Source organism: Pelecanus crispus, chromosome 5, assembly GCF_030463565.1.
Source record: "Pelecanus crispus isolate bPelCri1 chromosome 5, bPelCri1.pri, whole genome shotgun sequence".
Classification (NCBI taxonomy): Eukaryota; Metazoa; Chordata; class Aves; order Pelecaniformes; family Pelecanidae; genus Pelecanus; species Pelecanus crispus.
The window spans coordinates 20,152,507-20,172,666 of NC_134647.1; the positions used below are offsets into that span (position 1 = coordinate 20,152,507).

General features: G+C 36.8%; 1 protein-coding gene across 2 annotated transcripts in view; it reads left to right on the top strand.

Annotated features, from left to right (window-relative positions):
- The window catches only part of SLC4A10 (solute carrier family 4 member 10), a 125,868-nt gene extending 106,155 nt beyond the window's left edge, over window positions 1-19,713 (top strand). For both annotated transcript variants that reach the window (XM_075710130.1, XM_075710131.1), the window contains exons 16-25: window positions 724-885; window positions 1,133-1,246; window positions 1,751-1,912; window positions 4,693-4,944; window positions 6,343-6,411; window positions 8,791-8,964; window positions 9,651-9,773; window positions 13,192-13,259; window positions 14,927-15,043; window positions 19,647-19,713. In XM_075710130.1, the coding sequence (XP_075566245.1) occupies window positions 724-885; window positions 1,133-1,246; window positions 1,751-1,912; window positions 4,693-4,944; window positions 6,343-6,411; window positions 8,791-8,964; window positions 9,651-9,773; window positions 13,192-13,259; window positions 14,927-15,043; window positions 19,647-19,713 (1,308 nt within the window). The remainder of the gene's footprint in view (window positions 1-723; window positions 886-1,132; window positions 1,247-1,750; window positions 1,913-4,692; window positions 4,945-6,342; window positions 6,412-8,790; window positions 8,965-9,650; window positions 9,774-13,191; window positions 13,260-14,926; window positions 15,044-19,646) is intronic.
- Window positions 19,714-20,160: the final 447 nt, after the last annotated feature.

Sequence of the window (20,160 nt, forward strand, 5' to 3'; positions counted from 1 at the left end):
TTTCTCTGTGTGTTACCTTGGAACAAGTATGATTTTAAACAAGTAAGGATGGTGTTGGAGAATTACTAGATATGTTTTCTACTGTATCTGCTTATTTGATCGTATATTATATTGGATAGAATTAATGTTACAGATTTTGGGTTTTGCTGCATTTTATCAGAGCGCTTCTTTTAAGAGAGAGATACTTTGTGGAATGTACTGCCCCCACGTGGTATTAAATGTATTGGTCTCCTTTTAGGCTTATACTGTACATTCCAAGTAGCTTTTTCTCGAATTGCTCTGCCTGCAAAGTTAAAAAAAAAAATCAGTTCTTGAGAATGCACCAGGAGCAGCCTTTCTCTCGGTAGTTTTTGAGCTTCGCTTTCCTCTCTTGGAAGGAATTAGGAAGTGAAAATCTGTGTTTGTAAACAGGAAATAACTAAGTGTACTTGTTCAGTTTGAAATAAATCTGGTTTTATAGTAATGACTTTATTTATGGTATGTCTGAGTGACTTCATCATTTAATACTGGTTAAAAAAGATTCTTTTGAGGTTTTGAGAGTTTTTCATGCAGACTAGATACAAACGTTAGGAGTTTTAATTTTTAAAAGAATAAATATCTAGAAATTACTGTACTATTTCTAGTAATACAATCTGCTTGCAATTTAGGAAAGTAATTGGAAAGAAAATATCAGTGTAAGCATGGATATTTTTCAGAAAAATAATACTTTGCTCTCCCTAATAGGAATGTAAAAAGTTTCATGGAGAGTTTGTTGGACGAGCCTGTGGTCATCATGGCCCTTATGTTCCAGATGTTCTCTTCTGGTCTGTCATCTTATTCTTTTCTACAGTAACGCTGTCATCCACACTGAAGCAGTTCAAAACTAGCCGATACTTCCCAACAAAGGTGTGTGCCATTTTTTTAATTAAAAAGTTGTCATTAGTCATACGTAAGCATGAACTTCATCTGCATTGCAAATTCAAATAACTCCTGGTGAAGTGGACGCTGCATATTTTCTCTGTTAGGAAATTGTATCAGCATAAGCACGGTTTTAGCTGTAAGCACAAAATGGCTTAAAACAGTGAAGAAAAATAAATCGTAAATCACACATGAATGCTTTAGTTAAAAATACTGTTTCTCTCAATAATCGTAGGTACGATCTGTTGTCAGCGATTTTGCTGTCTTTCTCACTATTTTGTCCATGGTTTTAATTGACTACGCCATTGGGATTCCATCACCAAAACTTCAGGTTCCAAATGCTTTTAAGGTAATTTGTTGATAAATTTTACTGCCTTATTATTTTGACAAAGTAGTGTGCTATAGTGGGTTTATTATATTTTTTTATCATCAGGGAGTAGTGATACTATTCTGAATTTTTCATGTTGACCAAGTACTATGCAACCTCTCTGATTAGTGGCCCATGTAAGTGAGCCTCTCCCATCAGGCCCCTTCATGCTGCCTAATGTCTTCTGTGTGAGAACCAATGTGGCTCAAATTACCCAAGTCCTAGACTACTGTAATGTTCTGGGGTTCCTTCAAAATTCTGGGCTCATTGTATCAAAGACAACCAAGTCTGCATACCCCAGATGACTTTATTGTATGTAACTTGTCTTTTTGGTGTCATAGGAAGTTTAGCATTTTTTTGTGCTCTTACAGATTCATTTTAAAGGAAATCATATCGTGGTAATGTTTTCATATGTATCCTTGTGAAGTTGAAATGTAAATAATCCTTAAGAGTTCTGACTGGTCATGTATGACTCTGTTTTTATAGCCCACCAGAGATGATCGTGGCTGGTTTATTACTCCTTTGGGGCCTAATCCCTGGTGGACAGTGATAGCTGCTGTAATTCCAGCCCTGCTTTGTACTATCCTTATCTTTATGGACCAGCAGATCACAGCTGTCATTATCAATAGAAAAGAACACAAACTAAAGGTATTCAGTCAAATAGTTCTATTTTCATTGTCATTTTCTGCTTCAGGTTATGTAATGTACCTTCATCTACTTGAGTGTGCTCATTTATAATATGTTACATAGCACCCCTTTAAATTGTTTTGCTTTTTCTCTGTTGGTCTGTGTAGTACCTGTGCCCTGTGTCAGTGATTCGCTGCCTTACAGAAGTCTTTATGAATGTGATTTGGAACAGAGATTCTCAATCAAGAAAGTGCTATCCTCTATGCTTTATTAGAAGTGTGATACCCATTCACCTAAAGAAAAAATCTGGAAGTTAATAATTTCCTTAAGTACCATAATATTAATTGCCTCTTCAGATACTGACAGTGTTGTTCTACTGGACTGGATTTTGAAAAACTGTTCAGGGGTTATTTTGTACTATAAGATTAGTTTTTTCCTCTCTTCATGCTTCCTTGTGGTTCTACCCATCCATTCTTTTTTTATGCTCTTCCTATCTTAAAGAAGGGAGAAGAATAAAACTGAGCTTTAGAGGCACAATGGGTTCTTAAAACAACATAGGACAACTTCCTGCTCTGTTCTCTAACACTTTAGTTGCCTACAGATGGAGAGAGAAAAAGGGACATCACCCCTCTGAAAAACTGTTGGGCAAAATCTAGCAGCAGGTTTCTGTACATGTATATGCAGCGAGCTTAGGCTTTTTTTGACATACTTTTAATAAGCAGCAATCCAATCCCAAGTTGCTTTAGCAAATGCATTTGCAACCTTCACTTTGCACTGCCTCTTCTTGGATGATTGTGACATTTGATATGTTCTTTTTTTGCCCTCTTTGTCAGCCTGGCTCTTCATGTCAATCCATAGCATTGCATGTGGTTAACTTGACAGATGCAGGAATTTGCTGCCAAGCTTTGGAATGTGTTTTTTCAGCACTGGCATCTGGGAGTCAGATGGTCCTCCTGGCTGCCCCCTTGTCTTGCTGCGTTTTAGTTTTGCTGGGGTCTGGTGTAGCATCACCTGTTGCTATGCTTCCTTTTCTTCCCATATGTCAGGTTCCTCAGATCATGTATGAATGTGAGGAAATGCTCTCGGATTCTGTATGCATTAGCAGATACATTCCTCATAAATGTGTCAGAAGGTAAAAAAAGGTGTCTCTGTTAGGATTTAGAATTAAACTCTTTCTTTGAGTGCATTGTGCATGTAACTAATATCTGTGTTTGACACGTCTCAGTTTGTCAAGATGTGCCTGGGAGATAAGACTCATAAGCACTTTTGGGGAGTGAGGGAAGGTTGCTAGAGTTGATTCTTTTCATTTTCTTTACTTTATATGAATTCCCCTTTTTAAATAATGTAAGCAAATAAGATGGCATTTTCATTTCGATATGTGGCTTACATTTTCATAAACCCAGACGCTTCCCATTTTAGAAGTAAAAGTTGTCTTCAGAAAGAAATGATTTGTTTGCTTCCAACTCATTTTCCCCTCTTTTTTTATACTTCCCATAGCAAATTCTGAATAGTGCACATTTCAGCTTTTGGCAGTCTCTGTAGCAAACCCTTCCAAGTTTAGTTTAGTTACTTTTTTTATGTCAAAAGGCATTTGCATGGGTTTACAGGCAAAATTATCGTTCAACATATTCACATTGTTTGCATGAACATCACTGTTTCATCAGACCGTGACACTGGATTTGTTGCCATATTGCAAAATTTTGTGGAGATAACTACCTGCCTGACTTTTTAAAGGAAAACAGCTTGAGCTGCTGCTTGCATCTGTGTGGTGGTCCTGGATACTTATTAAAATTGAAAAGAAATACCCCTTTCAGCTAGGGTAACAGATATCTATAGAGCCAAGCTTGATGCAGATCATTGGTCATTTTCAAGTGCAGGTTGTATTTGCAGGTTTTTAAATGTAGCTAAGATTTGACCAGTTTTACCTACTGCTACAAAAGCAAAGCAACATCTTCCTGTTGGTATATTTACAGAGTATTTCACTACTACAGAGATGATCCAAAACCAAATGCTTTGTACTGACTTCTCATGTGAATGTTTATGATACTACTTTAAAGTATTGAATAGGGAAACCAGTAAAACTACCTGATGATTAATATTATTTTATAGTTTAATTTAATGTATAGCTTAATTACAGTTAATTTCTTTTAATTTCTAGCTATCTGTTCTTAGATAAGGTGAAAGTATATTAGCGAAAACTTACTACTATCCCATGCTTACCATCTATAAAAACTTCAAAAGGTTTGATGTGGTTTTGTGGCCCTTATAGCATAAACTGACTTTGCAAATGTTAAGAATTTTTGTGTGGGAAAGAATCAAAATACATATTTTTCTGCCTCCTGTGTAAGGATGGATGGAAGGTCTATTAAGATTAGTGCAGTGGAAAAGTTGGCAGTGCATCTGGATGTTCTACTTACTGTTAGCCATGGAAGAGATTGAGTTAAAACAGAAAATGTACGTTTTTTTCATTGTCTTACTAATATCTCTTCTATAAGCAGGAATGGTATTTGGTGCACACTGTAAAGTGGATTTATGATATGTACACTTAACTCATAACTGGAATTAGTCTAATAACATGAAGCATTTTTTGTGAACTACTAGAAATTCCCCTTAGGTAACCAGTTTGCCATCACTACTGACCCAACCTGGATAACACATAGAAGAAAGCTATTTCAAATCTATTAAAAAAATCACAAATTTTTTAATTGTCTCTAACTGTTCATTACGAATGCCTGCCAGGAGTGTTCTTCTTAATTCAGATGTCATTTTATATGTTCTTGCTGTCATTACTTTTTTAACAGAAAGGATGTGGATACCATCTCGACCTACTCATGGTGGCAGTCATGCTTGGAGTGTGCTCTATTATGGGATTGCCGTGGTTTGTTGCAGCCACTGTCCTCTCTATTTCCCATGTGAATAGCTTAAAACTGGAATCGGAGTGCTCCGCGCCAGGGGAGCAGCCAAAATTTCTTGGAATCCGGGAGCAAAGAGTCACAGGGCTCATGATTTTTATACTTATGGGCTCATCTGTCTTTCTGACAAGTATCCTGAAGGTAATTTGGGGAAGTAAGGAAAAACTAAAGAACACTGCACTGCACCGAACATTTCACTGTTGTTACTGTATTATTTAATGAGTGCCCTTCCTGGGCACATTACTAACTCGCATAGTGTTTCACAAGGATAGTCTAATGTGGAATTCTAATTTTGCATAATAAAATGGCTAGGGACATCTAACATTTTTAAACCAAAAACTTTGTAATGAAAATCTGGCCTGACTGAAGTCAAAGGGAATTCTGCCATTGACCTGTAGTATATGAAGACTCACCTTTTGTCTGTACTTTGGGCCCATGGCAGACTATCATGAAACAGTCTTGCTAAGTTATACCAATAAGTAAATTTATTTAGAAAATTTAAAACATTTTGTGGTTTCTGGATAATTTAAAAATATTTTCACAGTTGTAAGAGAAGTTCTATGGTTCATTTCTTGGAAATGAACATGAAATTTTTTTCATGCTGCCTGCATAGTCAACACGGGTCACCAGTGTCGTGAAACTGGGTGTCTAGTTATATAGAATCATAGAATTGTTTGGGTTGGAAAAGACCTTGAAGATTATCAAGTCCAACTGTTAATATGCATTATATGCATATACATGCATAACATGCAATTATATGCATATATAATACCATCTATATACATAATACTTACTGTTTTTAAGAATTTTCTGGCCTCTGTGAAATTGGTGAGAGTTTTGCCACTGGCTTCAGTAAGACCAGAATTTAGACTTGTGTGTTGTCACAGTGAAGGCAAAAAGCCCTTAGAACTTGTACTTCCCAGTAGTATTTTATTAAGTATATCATAAAACCTTCACTTTCAGAACACAGAGAACATGCACTTTGTGTATCCAGTATTTAAAACAGATACTTATCTATGGAAGTATTTCTTTACCTACACACTGTATACTGAGAGCCTGAACATTTAAAATAGTCTCTTACAAAATCATTCCATAAAAATCATTCACCCATTTTTAAATGCTTACAGCACAGAACATTTCTTTTAGCAGTATGAAGTATTTTGTGTGTGTCTTGGAACATTTTTCTGAGGATTATAGCTGTACTATTCAGATGCTTTCCTGAGCAGACTTTTAAGTAAAGAATTTAAGTATGTATCAAACACTTTCATTTTCTGTATAGTTCTGTTAATTTTATTAATAGTGAATAAAGTATATTGTAACTGGCCGTGAAAGGAAAATAAAACTATAGAGCCAGAATCTTCTTTTGGTTTATACTCTGAGAAACATTATTAATTTGTAATTGAGTGAATTTACAACTTGTCTGATTAATGCAGGCATCTGGCACTTTGAATTTCAACTGTTTAGAATGTCTTTCTAGAAGCATGTAAAATTGTTAAATGATGTTTAATATGCTCTTCCCTTTCTCCGCTTGTTGTGCAGTTTATTCCTATGCCAGTACTTTATGGAGTATTTCTTTACATGGGTGCTTCATCTCTAAAGGGAATTCAGGTAAAATGGATTTATGAAGAGTGTGTTGCTGATGATGCTTTCTATAAAATGTGTAGCTATTAGCTATTCTTATTATATTATTATCTTTTGTGTATAATCTTAAAGGAATGTTGCCAACCTTAAATTCTTGAAAGTGACTCACTTAGAAAGGAAAATGGAGTCTCTCTAAATAGAGTATTCCCTTTAGGTAATGTGCTCCAATTCTTTATTTTTTAGGTGCTGATTTTTCTGTTCTCCCTTGTTATCAAGGGAATTTTGGCTGAGCCTGAAAACTGAGTAACAACTATCAGGGTATCTTCCCTCTCCCCTGCCGCCCCGCTCATTTGCTTGTCTGCTGCCTTTTCAGCTTCCAAGTTAGTGCCTTTGTAGTGGTATGCTTGATCTTGAACTTTGCTTATATGAGGCTTTTGGCTAACTTGCCCTAGAACTAACATATATGAGATTTTGAAGATATTTACTGTGGAAATAAATGCCCCAGGCAGGGAAGTAGAACTGTTGCAAGTCCCATGCTACTTAATTTCTGGCCTCAGGGATGAAGGGCAAGTCTAGTGGAAGGGCAGCATTCCTGCAGTGGCCTTAAGTAGGAGCCCCTGACAGAAGCCAGGCACTCCAGCATTCAGGTCAGGCTTGGTAATGGTATCCTATGTACCATTTCTCCTGGATGACTGCAGCATTAAATGGCATAGTGTCAAATCTTTTAGCCCATCTGACACAAACACTCAAATTTTCAAGTGTGTCTTTGTTATTGAAAGTCGAGGTATTGATACACCAAGACAATTGAGAAAGAACAATCCATGACGAAAACATGAATTATTCTGAGCAAAGAAAATGCCTGATTGTTTCTGACATTATATATAAATTTTTGATTGCGAGTTAAAAATGTCTTGCTTTCTTTTACCTCTCTATTCTTTATAGGCAAAGCTGGCAACATCTCTTGTTTTTTGACTGGTGTTTTCTATTCAGAGACTCTTCTTTTTTAATTTTGCCTAGCTCTTACCATTTGGGTTGATATTCTAAGAAGTGTAGTTTGGCTTTTACTGAGGTTTAGATAATTTCAACTTAATATGGTTCAGCTGTTTCTCAGAACAAGGGTATGAGAAAGTACACTATTGAGGAGTGTTTTTAAGGCATGCTAAAATCTGGCTATCTTTACTTGGAAAAGTGATAGCATCCTCCTCCCTTTCTCCCTCCCCCAAGCTGGGACAAGGAATTGAGATTTGATAAGATGGCTTTTGTGGGAGGATGTGCTTTTTGCTGTTTCTGTGAAAAAGAAATCTGCTCAAATCTGGCCAAATTATAAGCCTTTAAAAAATGCAGTTTGCACATGCTCAATAAAAATTCCTGAAACTTGAAATTCCTGAAGACTGTGTGAATATAGCATGGCTCATTCCATGCAGGGAGAAATGGTGCATCACCATCATCACCGTGCCATAACAGCTGACACAAAGTCTCGGGTCAGTATGGAGCCAAATAGGTCTGAGAAACAAGAACCTCTCATGTACATTCCTAATGGCATGGCACCTGGCTTTCTGGCTGGCCGCTTCTTTTTTTTTTTTTTTTTTTTTTTCTGTTCCTGGTTTTGTGAAGAAAGTGCAGTAGGGAAAAGAAAACAGCTTGGGGCAAAGTGTCTGGTGAAGTAAACAGGGGGGAAAAAAAAAGGAGTTTCATCCACAGGAGACAAAAGACTGAAGAGATCCTTCCATGATCAGCTTTTTGTGTGCTGAAGGAAGCAGAGCTCAGTTGTTGAAAAACAGAAATTTAGAATGTATTAGAAAGGCAGTGTAATAGTGCGTACGCCCAACAGGATCAACCAACTTCCATTCAGTTTGATTCACAATTCATTCACTTCTACTTTGAAGTCTGGCTTCGCCTAACTTCAAGAGTTCTTGACTTGAAATCTTAGCAGTGCTATTTTAAAGTAACCATTTTCTTTGTGTGTACCATATTATGCAGTTATGAGCAGGATGTTTCCTGGTGTATGACTGTACAGAATGTAATTCAGCAGAATCCAACATCTCAGCATGCCTGCAATAGAAATACCTAGGGAGACACATGTGTATTAAAATTGAAAGGAACTTAAGAAGTATGACTAACCAAATAATTAAACTTTATTTAAATAACACGGTTCTCATTCTTACTCTGGTGGCTCAACCGGAGAGAAGATGAGTCCTTTACCACCGTTGGACTAGTATAGATTCATGGCTCATGATTGTAACTGAGGTAGTCTTTTTCTGTGCTCCTGAACTTCTGCAGTTTTTGCCTTTAGAAGAACAAGGCAGATTCTTAGGATATTCAGGATCTCTTAGGCAGTGTGTAAATGTCAGCATAGATGGTCCTACATCTCATTTTGATGCAAACTTTTAAAAATTTCTCTTTCAGCTTTTTGACAGGATAAAGTTATTCTGGATGCCTGCAAAGCATCAGCCAGATTTTATTTATCTGAGGCATGTACCTCTTAGAAAGGTCCATCTCTTCACTGTAATTCAGCTGAGTTGTCTTGTGCTTCTGTGGATTATAAAGGTTTCAAGAGCTGCCATTGTCTTTCCTATGATGGTATGAAATATTTTTTATTTCCTCTAAAAATCCCTTTTCTTTTCATAATAATAATGATTTTTGATTGAATCATATTCAAATAATGTGGAGAATTATTATTGAAGGAAAAAATTAATTGTGGCCAGGTAATTACAATATCGCTTCGATTCAATGTTCAAGGACAATTCATACTGAAGTAAGGAAAAATTCTACATATAAGCTCTAGTTTGAGTCTAGGTTGCACTCTGTTTATCTGTTTATGTGTGTGGATAGCCCAACTATGTATTCTCTTAGGGAAAATTATTCTCTTTTTAAAAAAAAAAAAAAAGATGTTTTTATTTAAGTAGTAGTGCTTAATCATTTTGCAGAAAGAACATTCACTCATTAAGGAAGATTGTTCATTGCACTTTACTGATAGGTCTGTGTCTTGCTGGAAATAGAAGAAAAATCTGTTCTGCTGCTTAAGTGATTATTTCTCTGATTATTTCACTAATTGAAAATAAAAGATACCTACTGACCTCAGTGATTGTTAAATGCTTCAAGCCATACCTCATCTGAATAAAGGAAGACCAGCTGTTAGCCTATCCAAATTAGAGGATAAAATTCTAGCTGTAAACTGTGGTCACTTTTGAAAGTATTCCTCTACAAGCATATTTGTTAGTTTTGCTTGCTTAATTTCCCAGTTCTTTGAATTAATATCTTTACAGGTCCTAGCTTTGGTATTTGTCCGAAAACTTATGGATTTCTTTTTTACTAAGCGGGAGCTCAGTTGGTTAGATGATTTAATGCCTGAGAGCAAGAAAAAGAAACTGGAAGATGCTGAGAAAGAGGTGGGTCACAGTTTCAGGTCTTTTTGGTGTGCAGCACTTTATCAATTTCTCCTTCAGACATTTAGAGAAAATTCTGTCAATAAGGCATATTCTATGTAGCAGGCAGACTTGTTAACAGTATACAAACTGTAATATTTTCATATTTTACATAAGTCCTTTTAAGGTTACAAGTCTGATAGGTTAGGTGGGGATGTCTATTAGTTGTAGATTCTTATGCTCCATACTGTCGTATAACACAGTATCTACAGTGCTCCTGGGATTGCTCCTGAGACCCACACAGATGATGTGCAGGGATGAACCTGTGTCTGTAGGAAAGCCCTCAGATGCCTGGGGCAGTTTGATACTGCGTCGGGACTGGTCTCGTCCCTGCTGGAGATGCTGAGGAGAGCACTGCAGAATTTAAGGGGCATGGCATGTCCCAGCTACATCTGAGCCATACGTAGCCATCACCCTGTGCCCTCCCCACTCAGCAGTGTCATAACCCTGTGCAGTATTCCTATTACACTCTGGGCCAGCATTTTCCTTCTGCTACTGCAGAAACAATTGACTTCCACTTTCTAATGAAAAGGTAGTGACACTGCTTACCCCTGTTAACCAAATCCTCAGACTTTTCCTTACAGGCTACCACCCAGTTGACTGTTTCAGATCTGGACTCCTTGTCTCCTTTCAAAGAATATGCATTTCAGATCATTTCTTACAAACTTGATACAGGACAGATTCTTAACACATTTCCACTCAGAATGTTCCTATATTTTGACAGTGAAACACATCTTTCTGATTGTAGATTTCTAACCAGTTCTGCATCTGTTTGATAGTATTTTCATCTAGCTGCTGCTTCATGAATTGCTTGTTTGAATATCATGTAAAACTGTGGGAATATAAAGTAACTTCATGTGTAAAGGACGGAGGTCTTTGTCCTTTGTCCCAGGTATCAGCCACCTGATCAATGGCAGCTGTTAGGGAACATCAGTACTGGGCCCAAATAAATGAGGGACAAGTCTCAATGGAAGACCACTAACTGCAGGAGCAGTAGGTAGTGTATGTTGGTGCCAGATTATTTTAAATGGGAGTCATGTGTCCTGTGCCAGCACTTTGGAATAGTAGCATGGTGCGAGGCTGTGGCGGCAGTGGGAGGTGAAGGTGCAGACAATGCCACACAGTCTTGGCAGGCTGTGGTCACTTCTAGGCAGGAGTGCTCTGGGGACAGTGTGCATATGACCTCTAAGATGCCCTGAAGACCTCTGCAAAAGCCTGGGACCTGTGAGACGTAGCCTTTTGGTGGTACAAGGGTACTGCAAAAACTAGACAATGTGAATGGATAAATCAGCAATTTGTCCTTAGGGATGCCCTGAGATGTGATCTGAGACCAGTGAAATGGTGTGTGTAAGGATTCCCATCGGTAAGTCTATTTGCAGAAATAGGACATGAGCTAATAATTTGAACATGTAACTGTGAAAACTAGATTTCTCTGCCTTTAGGATTCTTCCGTTCCCTTTGACAACTCACTGCCTCATCTGTAACCTGCAGAACTATAACTTTCGTTTCTTTGACACATTCAACATACTTTCATAGAAAACATTTTGGGGAAAAGGTTTTACCTAGGCGATAAACATCATGAAGATTATTTACTATTTAGTATGTGCCGTAAAACTACCAGGCTGAAATTAAAATAACGTGAGTCATTGTTTTCCCCCTTGAATCAAAGCAGACCAGAGAGTTGTTTCATCACGGTATCTGTTGTCATCACAATTCAGAGTAATCAAAAGTTACCAAGGTAGCGCTCTTCTTGTGGGTCTGGTTATTGGAAAGAATTCCTTGTTATCCTTATGTTTTGGTTATATGTCACTTTCCTTCTCATCTTTGATAGGATGGCATCAGAAAACAAAACTGGGAAAATCTACTGGTGTTGTGTTATTTCATTCACTGTCTATTTTGAGAGGTTATTTTTACATATTTTGGCATTTCTAAATATTTGGAGCTATTATTAAGACTGTTCAACTGTCAAAAACTTATGAAGCTGTGAAGCCTGGAAATGACAAAATTAACTAGTAATAAAACTTCTGACATGTAGCCTAAGGAGCGTTGCTATCACACGGCTTTTAAAAATAGAAGTATTCTACCCACAAGAATATTCAGAAATATAGTTGACAAGATCTGAAACTTACTTGATTGGATCCTAATTTCATCACTTAAGTTGTTTTTATACTTTTAGGCCATGTTTTTCCAAGGCTTTGTACATTTATAGTGGATATTATATATGCCTTCTTCTCACAGACCTCCTTTGGAAGCCACTTGGAGGTTAATCAATTAAGTCTTTCTGAGACAGGAATGAACAAAGTGACTTCTCCCATTTGGAGAAAAAAAATGTGACTTTTAAAATACTTGTAATAGTAAAACATAGAATAAACACATTTCTGTGCAGAGAGCACTTAAATTCTACTATTTTGGAAAATTGTACTGGCTTTTCCAGCTGATACCGGCTTATCAATATGTGTGATGCATGTGGGTTTTTGGGTGATCTGCCAGAAAATGGTAAGCTCTTTTTGGGAGAGCCAGCTCACACTTTCAGACAAGCACCAGGGTAAACTGTTACCAAGCCATCTAATAAAGGGAAGACAGATGTGGAGGTCTCTGGGTTTCTGTTATGCTCATACACACACAGTGCAACAGTTTAGGGCAGGATTTGATGATTACATTCATATGAAGGCATGTTAGCCTCCTGGCTGTGGTTTTCTTGACCTAACAGGGGTGTGAGCCTTGAGAATCCTCCCATGGACCCTTGAGCTGATGTCTGACAGACAGAGACTTGTTTTCCTTTGTTTTTGCTGGCAGGACATAGTGCTTGAGGGGTGTTGTTTTGTTCTCCCCTCCCCCTAAGACAGATTTTCTAAATTTGTAAATATTTGACAAAAAGATTTTTGGTAGATATATGTCCTAGTTCACTTCCTGTTCCAGAATTTTTTTCCCTGTTCAAGTGAAAACTAATTTTAGTGTCTTCTTTCTCTACCTTTCACCGCAGTAAAACTTCACCAGTATTAAAACTGTGCGTGCAAACTTAAATTTGGCTTCCCTAATTTTTGCATGTTAACATTGCAATGCATATATCCTGTTATGCATGGTATTTAAAATTCACCATACAGCTGCTCACTCAGTGTTACTAATTTTTCTCTTTCTTTACTGTTACAAAAGTGTCTCCTCTATTTGGCATTGCAAAATAAAATTAAGCGAAGATACATCTTTTAAAATAGAGGGTTTTAAATGTCAAATATTTAAATGAAAAATGTTGAAAAGTATCTCAATTTAAGAACTTGAAATAAATACTTAATATTAAAGAAAAGGGGGAAAAAAGATTAAGGTATATAAATTTCACTTTTCACAACATCATAGCCTGTCTCATGTCTAAATTCCTTCCTTCTAGGAAGAGCAAAGTATGTTAGCAATGGAAGAGGAAGGGACTGTTCAGTTACCACTAGAAGGACATTACAGGTAAAATATACCTTTCCTCTTTTAGGTGAGTTGCAATTAAACAATCAAATAAACATGCCACAATATTTATTCTTAATGCTTACTGAATGTCAGGAAGATGTTTGTCTGGTAGTAGAGTACAGATAGGTGAACTGAACCATATACTGCAGCATTTAACAAGCTCAGCCCTTTTCTAGTCTTTCCATGTGATCTCGCAGTGCCTAGGAAAAGGACACACTAGTTGACGTTTTCCCTTGGGCACGACTGCAGGATCAGGCTGTTGGTAATGAACCTTGGCTTTTGACATGCACAGTATGAGAGGAAGATGTAGAGCAGGTCAAACCCTTCATCCTGATACTAGCAGGGAGCCAGGAAAAGTTTTGAACACACCCCAGAAAAACTAGGTTCTTACAGTGTTACATTTTAAAACATTCTGATTAAGATCCTATCTACGTGAGAGTTAAGTGAATCAAGAGCTGTCCAGGGTAGATGAGGCATAATGCAGGGTTGACACAACTTAAGCAGGAAAACCTATGTTATAGATAGTAATAATACACACGGCCAGTCCATAAGGACTCTCATTTACAGGTTTCAGAAAGTTCGTAATACAGATTTAAAATATCTGCTGATAGTAACCTCTGCATTAATGTTGAGTTCATAGGAACACTGTCTCAGAGTGGGCTCCTCTTATATTTTAAGACAAAGTTACCCTAATGTCTCCTAAGGCAAATAACTGTGTCTGAAAAATCCCGGCGTATTGCTTTCTTTTCATCGTGACACTTCTAATTCTCTGTTTTCTTCTTCTTTTGCCCATACCTTTTTGTTCTATTTTATATTAGCAATACTTAGCTTAATTTATCTTGAGGTGTGACCTATATTGATCTATAGTGTGTTTACTTACGTAGAGTTGCCTGGATAATACCAGACTTTCTGTACTGTAAGGGTAAGAGTCCTAAAGCTAAAAGGAAGAGTCAAGATGTTGGTTGATAAAGTGGTTCCCCAAAATACCGTGAAAACAAGTTTGCTGAGGGCTTACTGAATGTCAAGCCATACATAAGCCATGAAGTCAGGAATAATATACAGGCAGGCCCTTAAAACACTTAAGACTTTATTATTCTTAAGTGTATAAATATGTATTTGGAGCAGTCCAGGTAAAGCTAAGGGCATAATGGCTACAAAGTACTGCTTAAAGCTACTGATTAGCTTGTTTAATTGGGGCGTTTTTATTAGATCTTTTAAATCTCTGACTTTGTCAGGGTTTTTGATTGCTTTTAAAATGGTTTTAAAAGCAGATGGAGTTTCAGAGCGTAAGTACTTTGAGAACTGTTAAGAACTCTTAGGATTCTTGTTTAATCCAACTATGCTACTGGCATGCTGTGAGATCTTAGGCAATATTTAATTTCACAGTTCCTCATTTTTCTCTATTAGTTGGAAGGGAAACAATATATTTTATTGATGTTACTGTGATTAATTGCTGTTGGAGGAGGAAAATGATAAAGTGCTAAGATGTTTTAAGAGAATACTTAAGGCATTGTTCAGGATTTTTGAAGTTTAACATAATTTCTTAATTTACATTGCACTTATTTATTGTCATCACTATCAGTTTTCAAGGACTTCTGTAGAGTTAGTAAGTAACAAAGACTGATTGCTCATTGTTTTATTGCGTATTTACTTTTATTCTTGCCTAGAGATGACCCATCTGTGATAAACATTTCTGATGAAATGGCAAAAACTGCTGTGTGGAAGACATTGTTGATATCCTCAGAGAATGCAAAAGATAAGGAGTCAAGCTTTCCTTCTAAAAGGTTTTAATTTTTTTTACTATATTATACTTTCTATATTGGTGTCAAACCAATATTAGAATATTTTGCTAGGAATTAGGGAGATTTCTAGTGTCTTGCAGTTTATTTCTTGAGATTCCCTTTTATTTATGTCCAGTCATAATATTCGGAGCTTAAAACACAAATTCACTGTGTACGTTTATTAAAAAAAAAGGAGACAAATATTTGCATGCTACTTAGTTATGCTACAGTGGAAAATGAAGTTGAGCATGCCTGATGCTTGCGTAATGAACCACCAACCTACACCTGGATATTGCACAACAGCTGTTGTGTTTGTTCTGCTTGCTTTTGTTCTTTCCTCTTGAAAAAGAAGTGGTTGTCACTGCCCTGGAAATACCTATTTGAAGAGCCTAGTACTCTGAATGCAATCCACTCATATTTGGAGTGAAAATAATTTTAAGATTGCATCACTTCTTTTCATTTTTCTGCCTACTTCACTTGTCCTCAAAACACTTAAATACTTGCAAATTTTAGTCCACGCAAATGTAAAATGAAGGAACAGTATTTTATCTGTGCTACAGTTATTATGGGGATAAGAAAGTACTAAATACAAGCGCAGCATGATTGTAAGAGAGATTTTCCTCTGTTTCCACAAATTTTAAATTTAACTATTTTCTACTTAATTGTTTTGTATCACATTTTTGTCATAAGCTCGCCTTCCTAATCACTCTAGAAGCTGCTACCCAAAGGTAAAACCCTGGCCCCCAACCTTTTCCTTGATTGTATCTTCCAGTTCAGAGTGGTGTCACCTAGGAACCCAAATGACTTGACTTCGTGTAATTTTTGGGGAGACAGAATGAAAAGAAATTCCAAATAGGAATGTAAAACGTCTTCGTCGAAGTCCTTAATATTAAAATTTGAAATTTATTATGTATTAAAAATAGAAACTGTAGATGTAGTATATTTAAATTTTAAATATTCCATTTTTCCTAGATTTTTTCCATTAATTGACTTCTTTAAAATTTAAAATTATACCCTGCCCATTTCTAAATCTAGTATTCAAAACAAGCTCCATGTTTGAAACAGCTGGTCATTGTTTTATGGTGAAAAGATGCAGTAAGAGGAAAAAGTTTTGTAGTGAAATACTTTTTAAAATGTTGTCACCCCTAAATGGTATGCTGCCTTTCAGTGGTGTTCCCTTCCCTAAACAGCATAAACAAGATGAACAGTTGATGACCAGAGAATCTTCATTTTGGACACCCATGGAGCAGCCCACTAATGTGATTACTTTAATGCTATTTCACTGACAGTCAAAATAGCAGTGTAGTTCTGATTTGCCTTCCACCCCACACATGGGCTGAAAAAGGATCCTGTCACAGTGAAATCAGTGTGGTGCATGGGAGACGGATGTACAGTAGGGTTTTCTTACCTTACATGCCTCTGCTGTCCAGGCTGTGAAAGCCTGGAGAAAGAGGAGCAACTGATGTGGTACATTCACAGCCACTGGGTATGCAGTACCACATCAGTTTTTCTGGTGGATGTTGCTTTCTTTGGTGTTGGGATAGATTATGTAAACATGGACTGTTCTTACCTGACATTTTCAAAGAGCCTTTGAGCAAAGAGCATCCGCATAGACTGTCGCTCAGACAACATTGGTAAAAGATGATTTGGCCTTTCCACTACAGTAAAATAGAAACTAATTTTCTAATGAACTCATTTTCAATCTGTTCTTGTATCTTTGCTCATGAAAACGAAGACTCAGGTGAAAAGGAACTAAGGGAATGCAGGTTTTATGGTTTTAGGTATTAGTGTCCTGTTGTAAAGGAACAACCTCTTAAAGAATCTGAAATCCTGCTTTTTCATATGCTCTAGCTTGTCTCAGATTCCCAGACAGAAGTAGATTCAAAGAACTTTTGACCTGGAAGGCTTGCTTTCTGATAAGCAAAACCACAGACAACATTAATCTTACATCACATTAGAGACAGAGCTAAAGAAATATTGTAGTCCTAAATGCATGTATCGTTATGTGAAGATACAATTCAATCCTAGGTAAGTACCGAGAAAAAAGAAAGCTTGGAATGGTAGCACTCATAAGGATAATTTTTGCAAATGATCAAGATCACCAGTGTTACATTCCACAATTCCCTTCACTGAAGGGTATCTTACCATAGGGGAAAAAAAAATCACGTTGTTTTGAAATTAATTTTACTGATGCCTTTTGAAGCTCAACTACAGAAGTGTTTAGTACTCCTTTTCCTGTTGTCATGTCTACTTTCTTATACTAATATCCCAAAATATTATTAAAGGGAGATAATTAATTATGATGTAATGCCTTTTACATAGGGCACTGATCAATTAACAACATAGGGTGATTTCTGGAGTACATAAAATCTGAAAGTTCTTTGTACTCATTAAATACTGAGTTGACTTGGCCAGTGAAAGACTGGCCAATAATAAACTAAAATAATCTCCAAAGAGAGTTTTTAAGCAGGAAGGGTTTATACAAACGACTTCTCAGACTGATGCATGGATAGCATCTATCATAAGCTCTGCCCTGCCCCGCCCCTGGCTCTATGAAGTAGTATTGTGTGTGACAGTTCTTACATCCCAGACTCAACAGTATTTAAGTGTCTAAAAGGGGGACTTAAATGAGATTTACTTAGTCAACTGTTGCCTAACCAGAGAGACATGTGAACTTTACCATTTTCCAACCTTAATTCTTCGTTATTAAAATTCCTAGGGACCTAAAGGTCTGCTTTTGAGCCTGTCTTGGTCGAGTTGGACACCAAGGCACCTATCTGTAACATAGCCCTCTTTGGTACATGTAATTAAATACTCGTCTGTCTTTGCTTATAATATTAAGCCCTTCAGATAGCAATTTCAGTACATATGCGGAGGATCTGACCATGTATTGAAGGTAGTCCTAGCTGGTCTTTTGAAGTGTTGAAGAGAGGCATCTAACACTTTGTAGATGGTACGAGTTCCCTTCTCTACCTGAAGATACGCAAATTCCGCATCCTAAACCTTCCTTCTCAGGCTTGTTAGATTCCTCCCTTGGTAGGGAGGAAGAGAGCTCCAAGGCCCTTACAGATCCACCAGTTATGTGTTTTACTGGTAAAAGACTGGACTTGTCCTTTTTTTTTCAAATTTCTCAAGGCATTAAAGCCCACATCTGCAGGAGATGCTCAGAGATGTGAATCCTAAATAGAAGGAAGACTTTCCTGGTATCACAGAGGCACCTAAAACGTGGAAATATTATAGACTGTAAGGCACACAACACATCCTCAGTGTTTGCTTTTACTAAGCACAGGTAACTCTCTGCCTGCTGTACTGCTGCACTTTAAATTCACCTCCCAGGAATCTGTTTGCATACCCTTTGTGTGCAGAAAGTGTAACATACCCAATTCTATCACTGTTCTACAGAAGGTGACAGATTTGGCAGTTGAAGTGGCAGAAGTTGGTATTCTTTAGCTATTTCCATTAACACCTCTGGAAGCTGCCATAGGCATAGAAGTAAGCTTTGGCTGAACTGAATTGTATCCTTAAAGCAATTTTTATGTGAAGAAAAATGTCAGATGATTGTAAAATTGTGCATGAATCACCTTAAGAATTTGAGAATTGATTTTGCTTTCTTTAAGCTTTGTGTAACAGCCTATTTCTCATTCATTCTAGTTAAGGAATTATTCCCATGAACCTGGTAGGTTATGTGCTTGATACAGGTTTGTTCTCAGAACCATCTTTTTTTTTTAGATACCCTGCCACTCTTTGTTGAAGGCTTGATTTGCCTGTGTTGTGGAAGCCTCTTCGCATTTTCGTAGTGTGATTGAAACTCATTGCAAGAACATGACTTTTTATTTATTTACGCTGTTGTAAATTAGGACCCTCTTCACAAAAAAAATTCATCTGCTTTGCTTTGTATTGCTTTCTGTAGGCAAATCAACACTGTTTTAACTGGAAAAAAAGCTGAATCAAAATTTGAACTCTGCTTCAGAGTTCTTAGTGATAAGGCTTTTGTATGATCTTTCAGGCTTTTAAAAAAGAAGTTATTTCCTTATAATGTATACATGAGGAAGTACGTATTAAGCTCCAAATGGGGAATACTGTCACTCCCCACTGCCCCCAGCCTTCTCCTGCTCTCCCCAATCAAGACTGAAAGCTCAATATTACAGTTGGAAATTGGCTTGCACTGCTCTAGTTTAGAAACATTCCTTCTAAATGTACATTGAGCAACAGAATACATTTTAAAGACAAGAAATACTTATTGTGATGTCATTTGTGACATTTAAGAAAATGCTGGTATTGTCCGAGAACTGTACATTACCATTATTTAAACAATTAACAGTTGTATTTGCCAAAAAAAAAAAAAAAAAAAAAAAAGAAAAAAAGTGGCTATCTTGCTTGCATGTTGGCTGACTTATCTGTCTGTACATCTTGAGTTCTCTACCTACCTCATCACTAAAATGCTGGCTGATGTCTTCTGCACCATTCAGCACAAAAACTTTAACTTGCTTCCCAGTTTTTGCTATGCAGCATGAAAAATTAATTAGAATATCAGTGCAGTGTGGTTTTCAGGTAGATCATTATTATATGATAGTGCTGCTGTAACTCTCTTTCCTTCTTTTCCTAGTGCTGAATTCAGAAAAGAGAAGAAAGCTGACTCAGGGAAAGGTGTTGACCGGGAGACTTGTCTATGACTTGTTCTTCAATTAACTTTTTTACAAACGAATTAAAGGAGTGCCACAACCACTAAATATAAATGATTTGACCTTGTAACTTTTGTCTTTCATCTCAAACTAGCACAGGTAATGTAGTGCAATATTTGTCTCATTTCACCTTGTCTACATGTCTACAGTGTCTAGTATCTGTGTAAAAGTCTGCAGTAGCCAATGCAAAAAATCTTCATGTTCTTTGCTGATACTAGCCATTTATCAGTATTTGTATCATAAATTTAACAAGCAAAGTTTCTTTCAAATTCAACTTTCCTGTTAATAGGTTTGTACTGTATTTTGCTACTTTTTCTGTGTGAGAATACTTAATAATCTTCATTCAAGATGAACTTGAGAACACTTGTTCCAATTTTTTTTTTTTAAATCACCTGACTCAAGTAAATTATTTCGGGAGACCCAAACTGACAAGCAAAC